The 26,591-nt window shown below is 36.6% G+C and overlaps 1 protein-coding gene across 1 annotated transcript; it reads left to right on the forward strand.

The window, feature by feature from the left end:
- The first annotated feature begins 250 nt into the window (after nt 1-250).
- On the forward strand, nt 251-26,591 carry LOC106052751 (forkhead box protein C1-A-like). The gene is made up of 5 exons (XM_056034303.1): nt 251-381; nt 14,367-14,625; nt 17,297-17,475; nt 21,500-21,582; nt 24,673-26,591. The coding sequence occupies exons 2-5, from the start codon at nt 14,407-14,409 to the stop codon at nt 26,124-26,126; spliced, it is 1,935 nt and encodes a 644-aa protein (XP_055890278.1). The 5' UTR covers nt 251-381; nt 14,367-14,406; the 3' UTR covers nt 26,127-26,591.

The following is a 26,591-nucleotide window of genomic DNA, read 5'->3' on the forward strand; positions in this document are numbered from 1 at the left end:
CTGCTTGGCGTTTGACACCACTGCTGGCATAGGTTAGCCCTGACACTGAATAAGCATTGAATCATACACACGGGGGCGCTGCAGTGACACAGGGCGCGGGGCGTTAAGAGTGCGAGAGATAAAAGAGAGAGAATGTAAGGAAGCAAAAGAGAGAGAGAGAGAGAGAGAGAGACAAGAGGGAAAAAAACTGGCAAATCATAACAAATAAAAAAAAGAGTAACAGACGTGAAAGACAGAGGGGCGGGACACGTGCAGAAGGTGGTGTAATTCTGGAACGCTCGGAGTACTCACGGCACTCGGGGCTGTCTCGTATGGAGGACTAGTTGACAGTTTCATGGTGTCAGAGGATGTTGGTTACTGACTGACCTACACTCAATAACTGTAAGTCAGATTCTGGTAATTGTTACAATATAGTATAGTGCGACTTTAGACATTATTATTTACATGCATTTTTAAATTTGTAGTACAAAAATTTTAAAGATGTCTTACAATATTTTTAAAAATTAATATTTTTTTTTGTTATAAATAAAATTTTACAATTTCATATTTTAAATATAAATATAAATTTATAATGGCCTTTTTTTTTTTTTAACCAATTCGCGTCTTATTAGCAGTGCTGGATTTACCTATGCGCAATACATAATATTAATATGTACCCTCAGTTGGCAGAGGTCCCCCAAAATTGTTTTGAAATGCAAATAATATTATTAATACTTATGTGTTGATTAAAAGGGCTTCCTATCTTAAATAGTTTACGGCCTCTTATCAAGTCTAAAGCTAGTCTTGCTAATTTGTTACAAATTATGAAGTTTTTATTTTTTATTTTTATTAGCAATTCCTTTTTGTAGGCCCATAGTGGTTATAGGTTATTTCAGCAAACTACTAGCGTGTTATTGTGTAATTACACAAAAGTAATTATTGTTCCTAATACTTTGTGCCGGCCGATCATTCTTCTGGTTTCAATAAGATTCTTTAAATTGACTAAAAATTTATATTTAAAAAAAAAGTCTTGCAATTTATTCAAATATTTCAGAATTGTTTTAAAAAGTAATCACTAACATATTCAAATTTAGAAAATCAGATAGGAGACAAAGATCTATTACACTAACAATTTTTAAAATATGTCAACCTAAAGCCACAGCACACACGGACACATAACATTATATGTTACAGATCCTTTGATAGAACAAGGTCGGCGTTATACATAGATTAATCATTAGTATAGATTAATTGGATTATCTTTTTTAAAAAAAATTCAGATTAAACTTCAACTTATGGTAATTGCAATCTTTTCACAATATAAAAAAACTAATTAACATATAAAGGTATAATAATGATGACAGTGTAGCCATATAATATTCAATGCTACCTTCCTCATGTACAAGTTCATTTTCATCAAAGCATATTCATGATCTCTTGAGGACAGACACAAACAATGCATGTATACGATTATTTGAACTGATTCACTCTTTTATAGAAGTAAATAAGGGCCTGATTCACCAAGAGCTACACCTTTCTCTCTTTCTCTGTGTGTGTGTGTGTGTGTGTGTGTGTGTGTGGTGTGTTTCTTTTTTTGGTTGGGGGGGAGGGATATGTTGTTTGTGTTTGCGTCTATATTGCTATTGCAAGCCTATGTTGGAGTGAACCATTGCAATCCAACTGAATTTCCATTAGTTTAAACCAATGCAGTAATCTGATTGTATCTAATCATTTTAAATAAAATATATATATAACGAATTTCTTAGAAATTTGACAGCTGATGTATATTGTTGGGAAAATAATCATTAGCTCATTGGCCACACTTGGAGAGAACTCTAGTTTGGTCGTTATAACTTTTTTTCAAAGTATAAAATGATATAAATTTAAATTTGGCTACAGAACTAGAAAATATTTCTCTTAAACGTCTTCTGCTATATCCAGATATAAGCCATTTTCATTGAAGAGTTTGGTTCAGGGACTTTTTGGCGCATCGTCAAGGAAGTCTAGATCTACAGGTCTATCATTGGAATATTATATATTATGAATTCTAGTAGATCTACACCAAAGACTTATATATTATATCTAGACTGGAAACCGGAAACAAATTCTTATCTGATCGATTCACAGGCCTATATATATATATATATATAGAGAGAGAGAGATAAATTTTATGTACGTAGCTCTTTTCTGTCTTACAAAAATAATAATCTTTAGTTTTCAAAGTTTAGAAATAATGCAAAATCATTTCTCGGATTTTCTTTAGAATGGGCTATTAATCACAGAACTATATATTCACGCTATTATATGAAACAAAGCCATTTCCTGTTAGATTCCATTGAGATAATGTTTCAAAAATCCTAGATCGAAATAATTCATGCCTGTTGATTTTAATCATCTTAATTACATTTTAAATAGATTGCTAATTACCTAGATCTTTCTAGATTATGTATCTAATAAATTGCAAAAAAATAATTAGGAGACGAGAGTACTCTTATTTTTGAATTTCAATTACTAGATCTAGATCTAAAAATTAAATCACATGTTACATAGGTTAGGGTTGAAAAAAAAAAGTTTACTTCTTATGGCTACTTTAGAAAACAATGTTTTGGTTCAACTTTTTAAAAAAATTTCAGGACATTTTTGTAGTCTTAAAAGATAGCCATGTTCAGTCTAGATAGTAGATACAATATATATGTATAAGTCTATGATCTACACATTCCCTTCACTATAATAATATCCGGGTGGGGGGGGGGCAGGGCCGGCGCTAGGCCTGGCAAACTAGGCAGACGTCTAGGTCCAAATATTTGAGGGGGGGGGGCAAAGTTTCTTTGCTTAGATTATTTTTTGTTAGCGAAACTTTTCCACGATATTCTGGTTGGAGTACACTAGTATTTTTTTTTGACTGTTTTTTTTTCCTATTCCATTTGGTGTGTGTGTGTGGGGGGGGACCAAATTCATTTTTTTTTTTTTTTATTTATTTTTAACCAGCGAGGTAAAAATGTTCCATTGTTATTAAATCTCTTATTTATTAGTTATTAAGAGCAAAATAATCACTTTGATAAAGAAGGTATTGTCTTTTCAAAGAAAAAAAGTATTTTTTTCTTGTTTTTGTATTCAGTTGTTTTTTTTTTACTACTAAATCAAAACACTAGTAATTGATTACCTAAATATTTCTGTAGACAATTTTTTTTTTTCATTCTTGATAACGTATTTAAATTCATAGAACGTTTACCACAAGGGTATAATAAAATCTTTGAATAAGTGTCAGAATCATAAGCTTTTTTTTATAAGATTTTCGGGGATTTCTAAATTACAGTATCTCTCTATATAGTATATATAGAGAGAGTCTTATAAATTACAGCAGTCGCTACACAGCAGTTACTACACAGCAGAAACTACACAGCAGAAACTACACAGCATAAGATACTATAGTTCTAAACGTCATGTCGTGCGTGTTTCAAAATAAGAAGTTTTGTCAATTGATAAGTTTACAATTGAAGCCAATCTTATGTATTGTATAGTACATTTGATATTATTTTAAAATACTTCTTATGCAGGCATAGCAACTGTGGACGGCATTCCGTATAGTAAGAGTGTCATTGTCCTGAGCAATTACCACTTTAATAAAAATACTTAGAGCAGGCTGGAGGAATTGCCATTTATTATATAATAATTATAATTTTGATTATTTCAACCAAAAATGTGAAGGACAATGTTCCCAATTCCTTGACAGCTCAACATACAGAGTCTGATGTAACAAACGAGGTAGAGAGATCAGACACGGAGAGTATGTCGTAAAGACACGGATAGCATGTCGTAAAGACACGGAGAGCATGTCGTAAAGACACGGAGAGTATGTCGTAAAGACACAGAGAGCATGTCGTAAAGACACGGAGAGTATGTCGTAAAGACACAGAGAGCATGTCGTAAAGACACGGAGAGTATGTCGTAAAGACACAGAGAGTATGTCGTAAAGACACGGAGAGTATGTCGTAAAGACACGGAGAGCATGTCGTAAAGACACGGAGAGTATGTCGTAAAGACACGGAGAGCATGTCGTAAAGACACGGAGAGTATGTCGTAAAGACACAGAGAGCATGTCGTAAAGACACAGAGAGTATGTCGTAAAGACACAGAGAGTATGTCGTAAAGACACGGAGAGTATGTCGTAAAGACACAGAGAGTATGTCGTAAAGACACGGAGAGTATGTCGTAAAGACACAGAGAGTATGTCGTAAAGACACGGAGAGCATGTCGTAAAGACACGGAGAGCATGTCGTAAAGACACGGATAGCATGTCGTAAAGACACGGATAGCATGTCGTAAAGACACGGAGAGCATGTCGTAAAGACACGGAGAGCATGTCGTAAAGACACGGAGAGCATGTCGTAAAGACACGGATAGCATGTCGTAAAGACACGGAGAGCATGTCGTAAAGACACGGAGAGCATGTCGTAAAGACACGGAGAGTATGTCGTAAAGACACGGAGAGTATGTCGTAAAGACACGGAGAGCATGTCGTAAAGACACGGAGAGCATGTCGTAAAGACACGGAGAGCATGTCATAAAGACACGGAGAGCATGTCGTAAAGACACGGAGAGCATGTCGTAAAGACACGGAGAGCATGTCGTAAAGACACGGAGAGCATGTCGTAAAGACACGGAGAGCATGTCGTAAAGACACGGAGAGTATGTCGTAAAGACACGGAGAGTATGTCGTAAAGACACGGAGAGCATGTCGTAAAGACACGGAGAGCATGTCGTAAAATAGATTCACCGCAAAGATCTGATTGTTTGTATTGTAAATAAGCAAGACTTTTAAAAACTGATGATCATATGATCATATAAGAGGGAGAGAGAGTTAGAGAGAGAAAGAGAGAGAGAGAGAGAGAGAGAGAGAGAGAGACTTAAACTTTATATATATGAAAGTATTTGAAAAATTGGATTATGTAAATATACAGGGCTTTTTTTGTGACGGTACGCACCGGTACTGCGTACCGGCACCTTTTGAAAAAAATTATTACTTTTCTTGTATTTTAACGTATATTATTAATTTTTAGTAGTTAAAGGTTAGGCTATCAACTACTGAGTACCGAAAACTAATCACTGAGTACCGGCACCTATATTTATTATTTTTTTTACAAAAAAAGCACTGTATTTAATATATATCTTTATATATATCTTTGGTTCGTACCTTAGCAGTCTTTTCATTTTCTGACTAGAATTTAAAGAAAAACTTTGATTTTAAGACCACATAAATATTATTTGAGTTTTTTTGACATTGTAGAATCAAACACTAAAGAACTCCCATTCAGACCTCGTGATCTATACGGCGCGTGATGTAAAGACCATCCGTTTCAAAGGTCGATAGTTAAGGAGGGTGACGTGTGGCCAGGACAACGATCAACCGCGTTTACTTTCCTCAAATAATGTCAGGCAACCATTAGGGTTGGATGGACTCAGGGTCGTCTTGAGAATCTTGAAATTTTTAATGGATAGCATTCAATCAAATATATACTACAATAATTTCCATGTTTATTAATTTATTTATTTTAGTATCGACATAACTAAATTTTAAACCCTATTGTAAATCAATAATTATTGTAATAATATGATTTCACTAACAACTAAAGTAAATAGAGCTTTTACTAGTATTGGCCTAAATTATTTCAATGTCTTATCCATAGAGTGAATTTTGTTTTGAGATTATTTACAATGTAAATCTTGGGCAGAACATAAAACAGAACAAGTGGTTAGTCTCTAAGTCTAAACTCACTGCCTTAGAACTGACATAAATGTATATGAATTATTATTCAGTAAATTAAAATAAATTTTTCTTCATTGTATTTGGAAAAGACCAATGCTAAATACGCGAATGTGGGCCTATAAATCTACTTCTGAGGCAGTTTACCTCTCGAGAGACGATCTTTTCCCTTTGCAACTTCTTGTGTGACTAAAGAGGCCAATCCTTGATACACAGCTGCGATAGCAGGTTGGGCAGATGTAATCTCCAGGCATCGTTTCATTGTCACCCTTCTTTCTACTACTGTTTTGTAAATCTTCTATACTTTGTAATATTCTAATAGTAGCAATTTTAAGAACAGCACACTATTTTTCCTTAGCAAAAGAGCTGACAGCTCCCCAGAAATAGCAGGCTAGAAGAAGAAGAAGTAGCCATTCTGATCTAGACTTAGACGGCGGTGAGAAAAGTGTTCCTGAACATTCATTTAATAAACACTTGAATAAATAATACCTACATGTGGAAATACCCGAAGCCGTTTAAGATACATACTTTCTACTCAAATTTAATTAATTTCTTTTTATACTTCGAAAAATTACAACGATCAAACTAAGGTTTTCCAAGTGTGACCAACGAGCCAGCAATTCTTTTACCACACGATAAATACATCAACTGCCAAATTTCTAGGATAATCGTTAGAGCCATTTTCGACATCCATGCACAACCACCCAGGTTCCATGAAGGTGTGACTTGAATAGAGGTATTGTAGTGATTTCAAACTTCTACCATTTTTAACCGCGATAATAAAACATAATAACAATGATAATACGTAAATATTATTGGAGACCGGGAAATATCGATTTTTGTATGTGAGTGTGTCTTCCTTATGATTAGTGGAACTTGATAGCTTTTTTTTAAAATTGCACTGACTTCACTGCCCGTTAGTGGTGTCGTCTGTTAGAATGCGGTTTTCTAGCTCCGCCCTTGTCAATTGCTTTAAATGGTCGTGTTTGTTTTGACCAATCAGCTGTGTCCATTTTGTGGTTTAGTTCTCCCGACTTCCATGTTCGTTTTTAATTTCTCTTGTAGCATACAACCCCCACCCCCAACTCGCCCCCTTACTTCCCCGCTGGTCAGAGGGAGGGAATAATATTGACCCAAAACACCTCGGCGCTGCACTTTGAGCCCATTCATCGCGTCAATTAATGGCCGGGCAATGGAGTGGACACGGGAGTAAATAAACAGTTGTTGGAGGGTCACTGTTAATGCCCCCCCCCCTCCCTCCTCCATGTGTACATACCTCATTCCATCCCACCTCTTCCTCCAAGTTTATGTGTTGGTCAAATTAATGTCTAAAGTGGTCAGTTGGCAGTCGTCACTGTGGTTAACTTTGTAACCGTCGATTAGATAACGCCAGGATATAGACTCTAGTTGGAAGTGGTTCGTTCTTGTTTTTTGTGTGACAAATTTGGATCCTTATTGAAATTCTGATTGTTTATAAATTATTAACAGGTCAGTTTACTATGTCTTATGTGTTCAGGTTACTGTGCTTTATGTGTTCAGTTTACGGTGCTATTTGTGTTCAAGTTACAGTGCTATATATGTTCAGGTTACTGTACTATTTGTGTTTAAGTTACAGTGCTATAAAGATACGAATAGTTTTGAACAATTATATAACATTATATATCATGCAAATGCAGTAAGACCAATAATAATACTGAATTTTTATTTTTGTTTTCCTTGGCATTTATGAAGTTCACCCGATCCACTTCTAGTAAAAGTTATTATAAGCATATAGATCTATTACAAAAGGTTGCTGTCTGGTCGAGCGGTATGCGCGCTCCACGGTCGTTGGGACTTGTCGATGATCCCGGGTTCATATCCTAACCGCTGCCATCCCTCGGTCCTGCGGGAATCTTAAACTAGGAAGTAAATTATCTATAACTCTAAAGGAACAGCCAAAACTTGTAAAATAAACAAAAATGACAAATTTCTTTGACAAACAATAGAGCGTAAGGGGAACTAACAAAAAAAAATATCTGTATGACTATTTTTGGTCAAAACATGGTATTGAGTGGTTGGAACATTATCTATTTTTTAAATGTCATGTTTATTGTAAAACTTCATTTTATGGACTGCTCTGTTAGAAAATCGTCAGGATTTACAAAGCAGTAAAACATAGAAACAATTGCTAAAGGTTATAGTTAATTTAATTCAAAAAGATATGTTATCAATTTTATAGAGCAAAATATTACGAATAAATTATTTTAAAAAAATAAATTATTATAATATATTTTAATTGTTACTAATCTCTCTAAATTTGTCAATAAAGAATTATCGAATAAAGAAATTGATCTCACCAGAAATTGGGAACAAAAGCATAAAACAATTTTAATAGTAATAATAATTTACTTTATAAATCGCTGTTAACAATTATAATGTAGGCTCAAGGCGCTAAAATAACATAACCAACATAAACATGAGTAATCTATATATTATATCTATATATTACCTAGTTTTCTTAAAATACAATAAAAATAAATAATATTTTTAATCTTTTTAGTTTGGATTTCTAAAAAAAAAAAAATAAACAAGGTTACAAAAGACAGTTTGTGTGGAAACACAAACTCAAAATCGGCCCCCGAAGTAAAATGTTTTACATAATTCGGATAATCCTTCAGAGTTGAAGATAGTTTACTTCCTAGTCCAAACCTCCCGCAGGACGACGGGGGATGGGAGCAGGCAGGGTTTGAACCTTCGATCGTCGATAAATCCAAACGACAGTCCAGCGCGCAAACCGCACGACCAGTGGTCCACCCAGGTAGGCTTCAATATTTTCAGAAAGAAAATCCGAATGAAATTATATCAAAGACAAATGAGAGATAAGAATGGAGAAAGAAGGTTAACAGATCTTGTGTAGTGTCCCAACCGTCCCGCAGATCAAAGGATACGTGAAAGTGAATGTAAAGTTAGATGTGAACCTGGCCTAACTAGTTTGTGATCTATAGGGCAGATGATGTAAAGTTCATCTGTTTTTGTGGCCTACGGTTAACGAGGGTGTCATGTAGCCAGCACAACGACCAACCGCCTATGCTTTTCCCCAACTAATGTCAGGTACCCATTAGAGCTGGGTAGACTCAGAAGTTGAAAATCCCAGTCTTCACCAGGATTCGAACCCGGGACCCTCGGTTCGAACTAAATAAGTTAATTGTTTTGAAAAGGCTCAATCTCATATTCGAATCCTCGAAAAAAAAATAAAAAATTCCGCTATATAGAAAAAATGTTCACGAAAATGTTGTTTATAAGATTACTATTCGTCTTAAATTAGGTCTAACATATAATGCATACTAATTAGCTTTTTCTTATAAAAAAACTGCTTGCATAATTAATTTAAAAAATTAGAATTTTCGCTTTCAGGAAAAAAAAAGTAGCCTTTGCATCAGAACTTTGAATGGTCTAAAATATTGTGAAGTCGGATTTTCAATATCTCTTCTAGTTTACGAGATCTAAACGGGACGGACAGACAGACGGACAGACGGACAGACATTTCGCACAAAACTAATAGCGCCTTTTCCCCTTTCGGGAGCCGCTAAAAATGAACTGATAAATATTTTTAACACAATTGAACTTACTCTAAACATGACAAAGACAATGAGAACACAATAGAAGTAAAAACTTATCAAAACTATCCACGAAACAAACCCACAAATCATAGCCAATTTTTATAATTTGATTGAGAACTCAACTTTGACCAAGAGTCATCCTTTTTTCCCCTTTTTCTAAACCCTATAGTATGGTCATTTTTTATTTTTTTTTAGAAAAAGGTCAAATGTACCCTTTGAGGACCTTGCAATCAGTGATCTAACTATGGTGTGTGTGGGGTCCAAATTTGAAAATCCCCCCGTGCCCCCACTTGAGGGTCCCCCAATTGAATGTCCGAAATTAGTTTTTACATTAAATATAACGCCATTATCTCATGCTATGATGTCGAATCTCAAAATGCAGGGGCCCCCTAACGAGGTCGAGCACCCTCCTGGACCTCCAAATCCCTAGTTATGCCACTGCTTGTGATATGGAGTCTATGGAGACGGATGATTTAAGGCTAATGTATTTCTATGCCGGACAGTTTACAAGGGTGTCATGTAACCAGCATGCCACCCAATCGCTTGTACTTCCACAAATATATATGCTATGTTCATTAGAGTCCTAAGTATCCCGAAATTTAGAATCCTCCATCTTGACTGGAATTCGACCCCTCAAAGTGACCTATAACCTTTGAAAATAGACCTAATAAAAGAACAAGAAATCTCAGCGGAACTGAATAAAAAGCTAAAACTTATAAGAGAAATCTAATTAATCGATTAGTTTGTTTCCAATATAAAATGTCCCCTCTGCTTATAAAGTCTTCTTGGGATTCAATGATTGTGTGAAATAAATAATCCTGTCAAGAGCTAGATGCCAACCCTAACCCTAACCCTAATCCTTCTCTCGTTTAAGGTGCACGAGAGTAAAGTAGGGCCAAGACAATGCCTTGGATTTTTTTTTTTTTTTTTTTTTTAGTTTTATTTCACGAACAAGTTTTCCCTACGCATGAAGCGGATCTTGTGCTTTGATCCCCAACCTTTTCGTCAAAGGAATGCCCACCCTTGTCCTCATCACTGTTAGGGCCAGTCTTTCAAAGAGGAGTGACATTTGAGCGACCCGTTCCCTACATCATCATAAAGGAAGGACTTGTTCAGAGTCTAGTTTATAAGCTACGCTGCCGCAATAGATTCGAATGATGCTAAAAAAAAAATAGTCATAGACCTAAATTCTTTAGCGTAATCATGAACGTAAAGGCCTAGGATTCGTTTAAATAGCTAACAACTAAAAAGTTTTTATGAAGCTGATATTTTTTTTAAAAGCTGATTACTTTGCTCTCGATATCTGATGAATGATAGGTTTTTAACAAATCGAACATTTTCCCCCACTTCAATCACCCCCCCCCCCAATCAGAAACACATGTATAAATAAATCTACCTAAATTATACGGTGTACTATTGATAGGCCTATAGAGCCAGGCGTAGAATGCAGTGTGCAAAATGTAATTATTTCACTTTTGAATGAATGCATGAAGTATGTATGTTTAAGATACAGAGTGTCTTCACCTCCATACCAAATGAAAATGTAATTTGTATTATACTTTGAACAAATATACCGGTTAAAACCAAGTTTCCTATGTGTTCTAATCAGCTAATAATTATTTTCCAAATGATATACATAAACCATCAAATTACAAGGAAAATCGTTAGAGCCGTTTCCATCCATGTTTTTGTAATTTTTTTTTTTTGAAGGGAAAAGTCGCTATTAGTTTTGTCCATCCGTTCGGACCCCCCCCCCCCCCCCCCCCCCCGTTTAGATTGCAAGAAACGAGCCAAGAATTTAACTCTTTCTCTCCTAACTGACGATACAAACGTTGATTCCACCAGAATGTGGTAAATAATTACGGAGAGAAAGAGTTAAAAGGCCAATGTGAATTATAGAACGTTTTACAGTTCTGGTGCCAGGGCTACTTTTTTTTTTTTTCGGAAAGCAAAAAAGATTAATCTTGTTTTATATTAACTATGTTACTGTTTTTTTAAGTAAAAAATACACCATTTTTACAACTTCCAACTATTAATAGAAAAACTCATGGCAGTTTCTATAACGTACCTATACATTTCTGTAAATGTTAGAGATAATTATGTAAAATATTTGTGTTACTAAATTAAGTGTTTTCTGTTATTCAAGCTGCTTACATTATGAATAAAATGTTTACAGTTGTTTAAAAAAAAAGGATAGATTTTGTATGTCTGTTTAGTAGTACTTAAAAACAAAATTTAATAATCAGTTAATCACTTCATAAGAGTGGTGTGCAATTGCAATGGTTGTAATCTCACAATATGAATAAATAATAGAACATCTAACTAAATGAAAAGTTTATTCCTTGCGACCTTGAATGAGAGATTGGTCCTGTATAAAACCATCAATTAGAGAATCCTTCAATAAAGTGAATTAAGTCAGACTCACACTGAGCCATATAGCCGAATATCCCAATATGCACTGAATACATACAAATATTACCAATGTAGTAATAATAACAGTAATATATCTCAGTACCCATGTAGTACTATGTCGTCAGTGGGACTAACAATACTATAGTATCGGCAACACTTTCGTTACGCACAGGTTTCTTCTTCTTGCATGGGCGGAGGTAGGGTTAGGGTGATTAATAATTTGTAGTTCATAGTTTCTAATCTTGAAGGCTGCCTTTTTACCTGCCCGAGTAGACCACTTCGGGGGCCTATTTTGAGTTTGTGCTTCCACAACCTTGTTTTTATTTTTGTAACCTTGTTTTTTTTTAATAAATAATGCGACACCCAGTTTTATAGGTTGCGCCGTCTTCACCCAATCCCCTTTATCAAACAGACACAATGAAAGGACTTGGATTTAATGTCCGTAGATATTATATAGATCTCATTCCTAGTGTGATGGATGTTTATCCTGAACTGAAGTCAACTGTAGATGATTGTTAGATTTCAATCAATTACTCAGCAAGCGTTTGGGTTTCATGTTCGGGTGTATTCAATGTAGTTGTACGGCAGCACATAGTCAATACACATCGATTTTAACTAGTGAAAAAATGTGGTCAACACTGATGAACAATGAATAATACGTTTAATCCAATAAAAGGCCACAGTCAGAGTCTCTGTCAAATAAAACACGTCTTTACCCAAGAGAATCCTATCGCTAACTGATTTTCCAGTCTCTAACCCAAAATATCCCAAGCGTCACTAGTCCCGTTCAATATACGTCTTCTATGGTGCGTCTTTAACTAATAATATAAACTAAGTGCCTAACACTATGTTAAGAAATTAATTGTAGAATAGTAAAATTCACATTAACAGATAACAATTACACTGATAATAAAAAAAAGTAAAGATACTTCAAAATACCCCATTCACAGACTGTGCGACCTATAACTCCCTGATGATTTAAAAGCTCACCTGTTTCTGTTGATCATTTACTAATACCATTATTAAAACGGAAATATTTTTCTATATAAACCCAATAGCTTAAAACTATACAGCGTGACTACGTATAGTACAAACCCAACCTACAAGCGGAATAACTTGTTGGCAAGGCAACGCTTCATTTGAACAGTTGCGCCGCCTAGAGAACATTATTAAAAAGGGCATAAAAAAATTCACACGCACAACATTACCATATTTAAAGGAACTTTTTGAACAGATATGTCTTAGAGAAATCGCAAAAATCTTGGAAGACAATAGCCACCCGTTCCATTTTAATTACTCAAGTCGTCGCGAAGTGAGCGACTATTGTCAATCAAAACAAGAACAGAGTGATACAAAAACTCGTTCGTACCATACTCGGTCAGACTATATCAACACCAAGATGCATGTGTGTAGTCGCTGAATGAACTCTTTATGTTGTGTCTGTTCTATTTATGTGTATGTTTCTGTTGTGTTGTCTTTATATGAGAAAAGAGTCCTTGTAATCACTAAAAATTCCATAAGGATCAATAAAGCAATCGTGGTCTTATTCTTTTTGTCTTAGTCTTAATCTTAGTCTTAGTCTTATTTTGCGTTGATAACAAACATTTATGAGCTAGGATAACATATAGACATTTAGAAAAAACAAAAAACAAACATACAAATTTAAAAAAAAAACATTTCTCCTATTTAAAGCTATATTTCATTCTTGAACGGCAATGTTGTAAAGCTCTTGGACTCCGAACTTTATAAGGGTAAGTAACTGATGACTTGGCAGCAGGGCCGGCTTAAGGCCACTGCAACCAATGCGGCTGCTGTGGGCCCGCACTTTTATAAATTATTAAATTAAACCATTATAACTTCTAGCAAGGTTCTCGCGATTTTTCAGGAGGTCCAGGAAATCTTCTGAAATTGCAAAATGTAAGAAAAAGTCATGGAAATTATTAAAATCTCTTGAAAATCAAAAAAAAAAAAATTAAAAAAATATATAAATCTTCGGAAAACTACATGTACATACACACACAGAGTGTTATTTAATATGGAAAAATTCCGATCCTACGCAAGATAAAAAAAAAAAAAAGGGAATTGTCAACTTTCATTGAATACAAGTAAAATGAAAGACACATTTTGACTTAAGTAAAATTTTAATTTTCACTTGTTATCCTTATCCCTACCCAGACTGGGCCCCGCGCAATCCGTTTCGCATAGGGCCCGCAATAGTTAGCGCCGGTCAGACATCTTTATGAACCTGAACATTCCTTAAGAGATTCTCATTACCTGTCATCCCTGCTGCAGACCTTCCATCTCATTAGATAATGTCTCAGTGGTCGCTCTTAAGGGGACTACAGTGAATTGTTAACCAGGGTGTCACGTGACCAGCACAACTTCCCTTATACCTATCAGGTACGTATGAGAGCAGGTTGAACGAGGAAATTTCTTTAGTATCCCGAAATGAAAATCCCAGCCCCTCAGGATTCGAACCCAAGATCTCTCGGTTTGGAATCCAAGCGTTTAATACTCGACTTATAATTATGCAGATTATTAGATGTTTCAACGCACCTTTTAAATTGACAAAGCCCATTTAATATTCACCTTTTAAAACCATCTATCTCCAGGTAGTCACCCATTGCACGCTACGTCAGTCACGTCTGCACCATGCAGGGCTTCCGATCCCCGGCCGCAGGAGCCATGCCCCAGTTTGCAGTGCTGCCCTACAGATCCAATCTGATGCCCACCGGCTACCCCCAGTATGTGGGAGCCGGTGCCGGCGCCGGGGCTGCCCAGCCCCTGGGGCTGCAGCCTTTGTCAGGTCACCTCCACCAGCAGGCGGCGCATCCGGGATATCTGTCCGGGTCCGGGCTTTTTATGTCTCAGGTGAGTCTAACCTGACCAACTGTAATACCTTTTCTTCTCTCTCTCTCTCTCTCTTTTTTCACAATCTGAACATTTCAAACAAAATAGCAAAAACATTTCCTGGTTGATCCACTAAGCGAAATGTTAAAAGATCTTAATTGTATTTACCTAGATATTACTTGTTATTAGACAATAGTAAGACCTTTATTTGTTTTATCCGAGATTAGTGAAATTATCAATCTAATAAGTATTTTCTTTGTAAAGCCAAAAAAAAAAAATGGTTATTATGTTACACCCGTCCGTTTTATTTGTTAATGCTATTTAGCTTTTTTCCCCCCATAATTATGTACAGAGTTATGATATGACATCCCCAAGGGTACGCGTTGTATCAACTATGCCGATTTTGTTGGAAAATTACCATCTATTGTAGATGTCTCGTAAAGTAAATTTGATCATGATGTTGCACTTAGTAAAGTATGAATAAAGTAGAAAGATAAATTTATTTTCTAACAAAAAGTTTACATTTTCAGTTATTATTCTTATCCCCACCCAGATTAGGCCCCGCGCAATCCGTTTCGCATAGGGCCCAGCAATCTGTAAGACCGGCCCTGCTCAGCGGCGTCCTAAAATCCAAAAATTCAAAATTGTAGTCTACAAAGAGTTTTGAACCAGAAGCCAACACACGGCTATTACCTAAAACTATGTGAATTGTATTGCAATAATTAATTTTTTTCTTTTAAAATATTCTTCCTTGAAATTCACACCGGCTCGCTGGTTTCATTTCTGTAACACATTAAATCTGTGTTTATAAAAGGGTAGTAGATCTATATTGTTTCAACCATAAATATTTATAGATTTTTTCCATGCTCTGTTTTTCGTATAGATTGAAATACTGATTCATTAACTGAATGCGTCTTTAGAGTTTGTCATTAAACATCTGTCTACTCTGATGGGGTTTAATCGAGACCAATCTTTATAAAAGGCCTCAATACTGACCTGCGACGTCGCAAATTGTGGTCAATGGAGACTAGACCTGTAACGTGGCAACAAGCTATTGATGTTCACTGCCCACAGGTTGCCACGTTGCAGGTCAGTGTTCAGGCCTACTATGACGGTTAGTCTCGATATAACATGAGTTCATAAAATATGTAAATGTAGCATTTAGTACTGAGTGTCAAGTTCTTACTACACTCTTTTTTTCTTAGGAAAACCTCAGAATTCGCGCTATTTAATTCTAGTTTTGATATCATAAGGATCTTTGGGCCTCTTTTTTTGGGCTTTATATGCCTTTTTTTTTGTATATAGTCTGTCTTATTTTGCTATTTCTAATATAAAAATTGCGTTTTAAAATTAGGGTACCCCTAGGGTTCGAAAACTGTTTTGGAAACGCTTCCATTACTTTGAATAAAAAACAAAAACACCACTCTTTATGGTCAATAAATTATTTTAAAAAATTATTTCGCAAACATATTACTATCATACTTCAAATTTTGGAAGGGATTTGATGAAATCAAATAGGTAATGGATCTGATCTGATTGGATGCGAATCGAATCAGATTGGATCGCATAGGATACGTACCACAAACTGATCTGATTAGTCCTGGTTTGAATATGAACAGATCGAATGAAATCGTGATTGAAAAAATCTTTGAATCGTTGTTTTTTATTTATTTTTATTTTTTTTTTGGGTTTAACTCGTTTATTTATTAACTTTAAAATTAGAGTAAAGTTTCATTTTTAACTAAACATATTGAAAATTCACTATTGGCAGCTAAATCGAAACAATAGATTACGTTGAGCTAAAAGTGAAATATAAATTTGATTCTATCCTGCATTCAACGTAATAACAAAAGTCAGTCGCGTTACTACGTAAAATACTTATGCTGGTCACTCAAAACAAGCACTATTACTATACAGTATCAACACTATTACTGTACAGTATCAACACTATTACTATACATTATTAACACTATTACTGTACATTATTAACACTATTACTGTACAGTATCAACACTATTACTATACAATATCAGAACTATTACAATACAGTATCAACAACACTATTACTATACAGTATCAACACTATTACTATACAGTATCTACACTTTTACTATACAGTATCAACAGTATTACTATACAGTATCAACAGTATTACTATACAGTATCAACAGTATTACTATACACTATCAACAGTATTACTATACAGTATCAACAGTATTACTATACAGTATCAACAGTATTACTATACAGTATCAACAGTATTACTATACTGTATCAACAAAACTTCTGTAGAGGCACAGATGTAATACATATCCCGAAATTTAGAAAACTAGCCCAGCTTGGATTCGTACTCGAGTCATTATTAAAAAGTGAAAATATTTTGGATGCGCGGTGGCTTGCTGGTAAAGCGCTTGGTTTCCCGTGAGTTCCGGGTTCGAATTCTGGTGAAGACTGATTTTTTTAAATTTAAATTACGGAATCTTTGGGGCGCCTTTGAGTTCACCCAGCTCTAATGGGTACGTGACATCAGCTGGGGGGGGGGGAAGTAAAGGCGGCTGATCGTTTGACACACTCTGCAAATACCCCCTTTTCTTTTTGTTGTTTTAAATAACTTACACTTGGAATCCATTCTTTTAAATATTCACGTCTGCTAGAATTTAGTCACGTGATGTTCCCCCTCCTTGTCTTACAGCTGAAGTACAACGCCATGCTGAATGAACTCCACCGCCACAGGGAGCAGTCGCAGAAGCCCCCTTACTCTTATATAGCCCTCATCAGCATGGCCATCAAGGCGTCGCCTGGGCGCCGAGCTACCCTGAACGACATCTACAACTTCATAATGGAACGCTTTCCGTACTACCTCGATAACAAGTAAGTCTCTAGATATCAACTTAGTCACCAACTTAGTAACTCAACTTAATCATTATCTTAGTCATCATCCTAGTCGTCAACTTAATCATTAATTAGTCATCATCTTAGTTATCGTCTTAGTCATCAACTTAGTCATCAACTTAGTCACCAGAAGTTATTAACTTAGTCATCATCTCAGTCATCAACTTAGTCATTAGCTAAGTTTTTAACTTATTGATTAAGTGACTTATTGACAGTCGAAGACACTAAAACTTAAAGACAGGAATACACAACTGAGCGGAATAGACTATATGACATCACAATGAAGATATCTATGTGACTTAAAGACATGGGGGGGGGGGAAGGCATCAAAACGGAAATGACTATGTGACGTAAAGGCAGCTAGAGACAACAGAGCGGAAGTGTTTATGTGACTAAAAGGAAAAGGAAAACACCAAAGCGGAAGTGACTATTTGAACTGGACAGGTAGAAGCGAAAGATGAGAAAAAAATGTCGTGATATTAAGTTTGATAGATGTTAAGTTATTTTGTGATTCTTAATAAATAATTTAAAATTTATTACCGTAATTTAAGAAAAAGTACAAATTAACCTTTTTTTGTATCTTCAAATATCAATCTTTCAGTTGGCAGCAAGACAAATTGTTAAAGTAGTTAATTTTACGTTTTAATCAGATCCAATCTTCAGCTCAAAAAGAATCTGATGCATTTTAAACGCGTGGGGGAGGGCGCTGCAAGTGGTTTGATTTTTATTCTACACACTCCAAGTAATGCACTACAGTCCATAGAGTAGCACTTTGAAAACACGCAACAAAGCGAAATAAAATAAAAACAAAAACAAATAAATGCTATGTGATCCGCCCGTCCTTTCGAAACAGACAAATAGCAAAAACAACAACAAAAAAAAAAAACAACAGCAATAAGAGAAACAACAACAACAGCAACAATAAGAACATAAATTTAGTTATAAATCTCTTTAATAAGTACAAATATTTGCTAAAGAAAATTATAAACGATGTTTTTTTTCTCTATTGTACACTTTAAAAAATAACAAGCCATCTTTCTTTTTTTTCCACCACAAAAATAAATCTTTACCGCCAGACTAATAAATCTTTTCACTGAGACTTCATAAATTAAACCGCAGCGGACGCTCTATTTAAACAGGGATTAACAAAATTTAGAAGATTGTTTAAACCTTGGCCTTTGAAGAGCCCCCCCCCTCCCCCCGATAAAGTCTTCTCTATCTCAGCGCCCGCCCTCGTCGCTGCCTGACAGATAAGGCGGTAGAGCCGGCACTGCTCTCAGAAATAAGCGATGCAGTTATCATCATTTTTTTTGAGACAACTTTGTTTGTCGTCTGGTAAATAAATACGAGGCTCCTCACTTCTTACTTCCCTTTCAGGCTCCAAAATGATATATATGTACATAAGACATCTACTTCCCATTAAAAAAAATATTCCAGTTATATTTTTAAGTAAACACCGGGATATTTTATAACAACTGTTTCGTTATATTTTGTTTGGTATCTGTTTAATTATTTATAGTTAATGTAAATATTTACGTCGCGGAAGGTGGCTGCGGAGAAATTGGAAACTTATCAAGAGACGAATAATATCTGTAAAATTCAGGTACAGAAATAATAAAGAGGGAAGCAGCCGTGGTTATTAAGTTGAATACAGGGGTAAGGCGAGGTGGAAATGGGGCCAAAAAAAGGGGGGGGGGGGGAGGAGAGGGTACTGAATAATATAAACATTTAAAAATAAATATTGAAAAAGTTTGTTGAAAAGAGAAGATGATCTTTTGTACGTTTTGGGAAAGATTGAAAACTTTTTTTTATTCATTTACTGGCAGGCAACCCGGTGTGTTATAAAGTTAACATGATTTATCTATAGACGATAACTGACTCTTATGTCAACAGTGATATATATACATACGTCACATTGGGGGTGGAGCAATTTTGTCACAACTCTGCTTGTTCTGACTGACTGCCTGCAGCTCTTTACCGTTATTTCTCAAGGGTTTTGTTCAGTGCCCTTCAGAGAAGCCTCTGAACACTGTGTCTGTGACCTCTGAGAGGCTTTTAAACACCATAACCTCTGAGAGACTTCTGAACACTGTTACCTCTGAGAGACTTCTGAACATTGTTACCTCTGAGAGGCTTTTAAACACCATAACCTCTGAGAGACTTCTGAACATTGTTACCTCTGAGAGGCTTTTAAACACCATAATCTCTGAAAGACTTCTGAACACTGTTACCTCTGAGAGACTTCTAAACATTGTTACCTCTGAGAGGCTTCTGGAATACATGACCGAGAGTCCTCTGAATACCGTGACATCTGAGAGGCTTCTATACTCTGTGACCTCTGAGAGGCTTCTGAACACTGTGACACCTGAAAGGCTTCACTGGAAACGAGATCTTTGAAAGGGTTTTGCAGCTGAACCCTAATACATCCACGACGTTTTAAGTTATGGGAGTCTTTGACGCTCCATTTATTTGCCCCAAGTGTTTAATTTTCCCAGACATAATTGTATTCACGGTCTCTTAAAAAGCATTTCTCTAGATCACTATTTCTGAATCCAGGAAAAGATAATTCCACTCAGAGGAGCCTTACATAAACATGGCTTGTATCCCAAAAAAAAAAGTTATCTTTTCATTTTGATTCTTTGCGTTTCTCAAACGGGGGTTTTAAATGGTGGCGTCGCTTGCCCCAATCCCAATCCTCTTCCCTTCTTGTCCGGGCTTGGGACCGACCATGGCCAAAATGAAGCAAACACAAGCAATAGCTTGAAAGAAGTTTTGGATGTCGCTTGTGACCGATCCTGTGGGGGTGTGGTGGGGGGGGGGTGCTTTTTCGCCCTTTGTGCCGAACGGCGAGCAAGGATCAAAGTCGAAGTTTTGTAAAATGTTTTACAAGTTTTGAATTTGCCTTCAGAGTTGAAGATAATTTACATCCTAGTCCAAACCTCCCTCAGGACGACGGGGGATTGCGGGCAGGGTTTTAACTCGGGACCATCGAGAGGACCGAACGACAGTCCAGCGCGCAAGCCGCACGACCAGGCAGCCTTCCATATCAGGATAGGCTATTACCCCCATGCCCCCCCCCCCCAATACCCATGTTATGAGTTTCTTGTTAGCTCAAGATTCTAAAATAGTTTGCTGTCCACATCGTATGTTAAGTTAGTATCGACATTATGAGCCTTTATCTTTAGGCTTAACGTCATTACAGCATCCACAGTTCATCCTGGCCTCGTTGTTTTAATCAAGGCCCGCTCTAGCATTTTGTAGGCCTTTACTACTTCGTACCCGACATTAGTTGGAGAAAATTAAAGGCGGTTGGTCGTTGTGCTGGCCACATGACACCCTCGTTAACCGTAGGCCACAGAACGCTAAATCTATTTTTTTTTTATAGTTTAATTGCCTTCAAACTCAGATCATCAAAAATAATAATAATCTAAAGTGTAAGACTTAATAGAACAGTTGAAATAAAAGACAGATGATCAATAATACATGACAAAATTAAAATAATAATAATGATCCAGTTGAGAATACTTGAAACAATGACCAATAACAAACGTCTAATGTTGGAGGCGCGTTGACTGAGTGTTTAAGCGCTTGGCTTCCGAAACTTGGGGTCCTGGGTTCGAATCCTTGTAAAGACTGGGATTTCTACTTTCGGGATCTTAGGGCGCCCCTATATCATCCAACTCTAAATGGTACCGTTGGCCAGATAAACAGATGACCTTTACATCATCTGCCCTATAGATCTCAAGGTCTGAAAGGGAAACTTTTCTTTTCACTGGTGCCCATTGAGAGCCAGGTTAGACCAGGTCAGGACCAGAGTCAGTCCAGGTTAGGTCTAAAAGTCAAAACAGAAAGTATCTCTTCTTTGTTTTCACGCCGCAGGGGCGTTTCCCCAGATTACCCTTCGGGGCATGCGTATGTTGTAAAATAAACAGAGCAGGCACAAACAAACAACACTGAGTCTATAAATAGCTTGTTTAACTGTGCCTCGTTTTGTGTTCCACAGGCAGGGATGGCAGAACTCCATCAGACACAACTTGAGCCTAAACCACTGCTTCATTAAGGTCCCTAGAGACAAAGGCACCCCAGGTAAATGTATTCACTCACAGCGACTAACTCACACACGCGCGCGCGCACGCAAGCACATTATCTCGCCAATAGAATCAAAAGCAGACTTGTTATCATGGTGGTATATCAGCAGGTATTTACGAAACAGTGCAGAATTGGTTTATTTCTTAGCGATGTCTTCATGTCTTTTTCGGTGTGTTTTCTTTCTTCCTTTATTTTGAGAAACAATGATCTACAAGATGTCTTAGGTTAGGGTTAGGGTTAATGTTAATCATGTCTCGTTTTTCATTGCAAGGTTTAGGGAGAATGTTTACATGGTAATTTTTAACACCACCGTTTTGAACATTTATAACCAAAGAGAAGTAATTTTATTTACAGAGTATATTAAATCATTCTCTGTTTTCCCCGATAAGTCTGAACAGGTGAATGCATCTAATATATCTAGACTAGACATGGATATCTTTTAACACTACAAATAAAATGTAAAAAAAAATAAAAAAACCTGAAACAAGGCGTTGTTTTGTAAAGTAGTTGTAAAAAGTAAAGTTGTTTTTTTTAACCCTAACCTATGTAACATATAATTTAATCTTTAGATCTAGATCTAGTAATTGAACATCAAAATGAAGAGCACTCTCGTCTCATAATTATTATTTTTGCAATTTTTAGATACATAATTTTAAAAGATTTAGGTAATCAATCTATTTAAATTCTTATAAGATGATTAAAAATAAATTCACATAAGATGATTAAAAATAAATTCACATAAGATGATTAAAAATAAATTCACATAAGATGATTAAAAATAAATTCACATAAGATGATTAAAAATAAATTCAAATAAGATGATTAAAAACAACAGACTTGAATTATTTCGATTTAGGATTTTTGAAACATTGTCCTAATGGAAACTAACACTAAATAGCTTTATTTCATATATTTGCTTGAATATATAGTTCAGTGATTAATTACCCATTCTAATTAAAATCCGAGAAAATGGTATTGCATTATTTCTAAACTTTGAAAACTAAAGATCATTACTTTTTCTAAGACAGAAAAGATTGATTTCCCTAGATTTGGGACGACTTCCCTAACAGCTTGAAAAACAATCTCTCTATATATATATAGGTCTGTGAATTGATCAACAGTGGATAAGAATTTGTTTTTGTGGACATGTGGACCGGGGAGGAGGGGGTAGAATCTAGGAGAAGGTTTCTGTGTTTCAATTCGGGTGCAGCTTCTTCTAGCCAGCTGTATTGCTGCTTCTTCTAGCCAGCTGTATTACTGCTTCTTCTAGCCAGCTGTATTGCTGCTTCTTCTAGCCAGCTGTATTGCTGCTTCTTCTAGCCAGCTGTATTGCTGCTTCTTCTAGCCAGCTGTATTGCTGCTTCTTCTAGCCAGCTGTATTGCTGCTTCTTCTAGCCAGCTGTAATACTGCTTCTTCTAGCCAGCTGTATTGCTGCTTCTTCTAGCCAGCTGTATTGCTGCTTCTTCTAGCCAGCTGTATTGCTGCTTCTTCTAGCCAGCTGTATTGCTGCTTCTTCTAGCCAGCTGTATTGCTGCTTCTTCTAGCCAGCTGTATTGCTGCTGCTTCTAGCCAGCTGTATTGCTGCTTCTTCTAGCCAGCTAATTGCTGCTGAGCTGTCAGCTCTTTTGCAGACTGTGCCAAGTAAAAATAGTGTGATTTTTTCTTCATTTGTTCAGCACTGCCGTACAGAGTGTTGGTTATGTTGGGCTGGAGTGGTAGTAGGGTCTGCCTAAGGTGGATTAGGGGGGGGGGGCATTCAAGGAGGATATTGTTTACGTTTTTTGTTTTCCTGAAAGCGAAAAACTATATTTTTAAAATCAACTATGCAAGTTGTTTTGTCATAAAAACACACCATTTTTACAACTATTCAATATTAATAGTAACAAACATGGGAGGATAATTAATAAGGGAGACAACTATTTACCTTATTTTTAACACATTAATGCAAACGATTTTAGATTTTTGTCAAAAAAATAATAATTTTTTAAATTGTATTGCTAAGTTAAATAAGTTCTATCATAAATAAATAATAAATAAATTATGGATTTTATATAGCGCTACTTTCATGCGTATAGCATGCTCAGAGCGCTTTGGTCCAATCTCATTTGTGGACCAGTGGGGGAGTGGGTATCTAGAAGATTTTTCCATGCTGCCTTTAGGCGCTCATTAAACACCTCGAGCCCCCTTCATAGGTAGCCAAGCCAAGCCAAGTTTTAGCGTACTTAGCCTCTCGACCACGATTCCCACATACCAACTATTACATATACAAAAAAATGTTTACTTTACGTTACGTTAGGAAAAATCTATTTAGTATACATGTAAGTGGAACACATTTTAAAACAACAGTAAATAAGTAGTTTTACATATTATCGCGTAAACTGCAATGCTACATAGAAAAAGCAGAACACTTAATTAAAGGAATTATTTTTTTCTAGAGGCTTTGAATAAGATATTGACCCTTAACAAAACAATAACATCAATTAGATAATCATTATATGTAAACAGTTAGGCCAGGTTCACTTTTAACTTCACCTTCACTTTCACCTATCCCTTGATCTGTTGGACCGTTGGGGCACCACACAAGATCTGTCAACCTTCTTTCTCCATTCTTCTGTCTTTTATTTGCCTTTGATAGAATTTTATTCTGATATTCTTTCTGAAAGTATTGAAACCTGCCTTTTTACCTGACAGGGTGGACCACTTCGGGGGCCAATTTTGAGTTTGTGTTTCCACACAAACTGTCGTTGTAACGTTGTATTGTTAAAATAACATGTAACTTGAATATACAAAACTTGAGATTGTTATTGTGTTATTTACTTAAGGTGCCACCTTTTTTTCTATTATATTCATTAACATAAATGGATGTGATATTCAGATTGAAAGCAAAAGAATAGCCGTCATTAACGAACTACATTATTCCACATCGTTTGAGCTCGTGTCCAAATCCATTTCTTTGAGAGCGTCTTTATCAGATGTCATCAACGAAAAAAAATCTTCCTAGTTTTCTTGTCCCATGATTAAATACAATTCCAAAACAATGATATGTATTTCCTTGCGTCTAACAGTTTCTGTTTCTTTCATCTTAGGTAAAGGCAACTACTGGACCATGGACCCCAACTGTGACGAACTGTTTGAGGAAGGGAATTACAGACGACGAAAAAGGCGTGTCAAAATACAGAATAGGGCCATCACTGGCTCATCAGGAGGAAACGCCTCTGGCTGCGGAAGTGTGGAATCTTCCGACACGAGAGAAGGCGGCGAGAGTGATACCGAGAACTCTGGCCACGCTGTTCCTATGCAGCGATTGGATAGCGATGACCACCTCGTGGATAAAAGTCACGACGACCACTTGGCGACCAAAGGTCACGATGACCACCGATCGCCCTACGACTCGTCTAGTTTGCTGTGGATGAGGCAGGAAAGCAGAGCCTGCTTCGTAAAAAACGAAGACGCCCCTGACCGCTATTCAAGAGACTATTCAGAGGATTCAATGTGTTTTGGTAAGAAAACATCGAGCGGAGCTTCGTCGTCTTTTTCATGGTCCCCGTCAGAGGCGGATCTTTTTCCCTCCTCCAAAAAGAGTCACGATCAACAGGCGAACCGGGCGACCCACAACTCTCAACCACTCCAGCGTGCTGTAGATCTAAGCCGCGGAAAAGGCGATGGTTCCTCAAGCACGGGCGTGGTCGCAATGGAGGACACAACCTATGACTCTAGGGCGACTGCCAGGCACAGTAATCTTCAGCCTGATGCCCTAACTCCTAGAGAAACTGTTCATCCAAGGATTAAGGAGGAAGTTATTGCTGAGAAGTTTTCTGAATATCTGTCTGAAAATGAGGACAATGTTAATCGCGTTCAGGAAACCGGAAGCGGAGATAAATGTCCGGATAAGGACATTTCCGAAAGACACGACTCACTCATGAACATATCCAGTGACGCTGCAAACGAATCGATCCAAGATTCTAGCAAAGAACATATGTACAAAAAACTTCGATTGTCTTTCGGTATTGATCGGCTGATCGGGAAAGAGGGCAACTCCAACCTGGTCAAAGATCAGTTTAACCTCGGCCAGGTTTTTCCCGTCACGGCCTTTGGAGGATATTATTCTAAAATTTTTAGGTCTGACCATTTTAACCCAGAAGACCAATCGTTGACGTCTGAGACACAACTAGCAACGTCTGACACCAGCTTCTACCAGAAGGGGGAGAAACGGAAACGAGACGTTTTTGAGGGAATTCCCAATCCTCCTCCGAAAGTTGTCGATCTGAAGACGAAGAATTACGACTCTTTTCCTTTGTCTTTGTTTCCGGGATATTTCACAGGAAGTGGAAGTCTCCCGTTAACGTCCAACGCAGTTCTGGGTTTTCCCAATGATCACTCGGCTTCCTTGGATACAATGGCGGCTTCGCTTGACAGCATGTTGATGTACAGGCACTCGCTATTCGGCTCCCACGTCGGGCTGACATCTCATGATCCGCACAGACTGGATAGCTTACAGCAAATGGCGAGACCCCCAGGATTTCCATATGTATTTATGTAAAATAGTATTCAACATTATAATGGATACAAACAGTATAATCTTTTTGATAAAGGAATTAATATATTAAGAAAGCGTTTTATTTATGTGTATATATCTATAAACAGAGGCGTAGCTACGGTAGGGTAGGGAGGGGGAGAATATGGAAATCCCCCCGGACCCCCACTTGAGGGGGGCCAAAAATGAGTGTTTTTTTTCATTAAGTATTAAATATTACGCAAAATGCGGGGGCCCCCAAAGAGGTTAAGCCCACGGGCCCCCATATGATGGCAAATTACTAGCTACGCCATCGTATATATATATATGAATGAAATTTAAAATTGTATAAAAATATTTAAATTTGGAGCCTTCATGTTTGTGTGCGTGTTTGTGAGTGAGCTTTTTGTTGCAACTTTTTATACACTGCTGCTGTGTTATTTTGATTTTAAGCATTGACATAAAGAAAGTCAAATATATTTGATAAATAAA

Source organism: Biomphalaria glabrata, chromosome 7 (genome assembly GCF_947242115.1).
Source record: "Biomphalaria glabrata chromosome 7, xgBioGlab47.1, whole genome shotgun sequence".
NCBI classification, from domain to species: domain Eukaryota; kingdom Metazoa; phylum Mollusca; class Gastropoda; family Planorbidae; genus Biomphalaria; species Biomphalaria glabrata.

What these genes read in the sequence shown, in the direction of transcription:
- LOC106052751 (XM_056034303.1), top strand. Translation starts at nt 14,407, where the DNA reads ATGCAGGGCTTCCGATCCCCGGCCGCAGGAGCCATGCCCCAGTTTGCA. An exon ending in CCGGGCTTTTTATGTCTCAG is followed by an intron (nt 14,626 to 17,296) that starts GTGAGTCTAACC and finishes CTTGTCTTACAG; the next exon opens with CTGAAGTACAACGCCATGCT. An exon ending in CCGTACTACCTCGATAACAA is followed by an intron (nt 17,476 to 21,499) that starts GTAAGTCTCTAG and finishes TGTGTTCCACAG; the next exon opens with GCAGGGATGGCAGAACTCCA.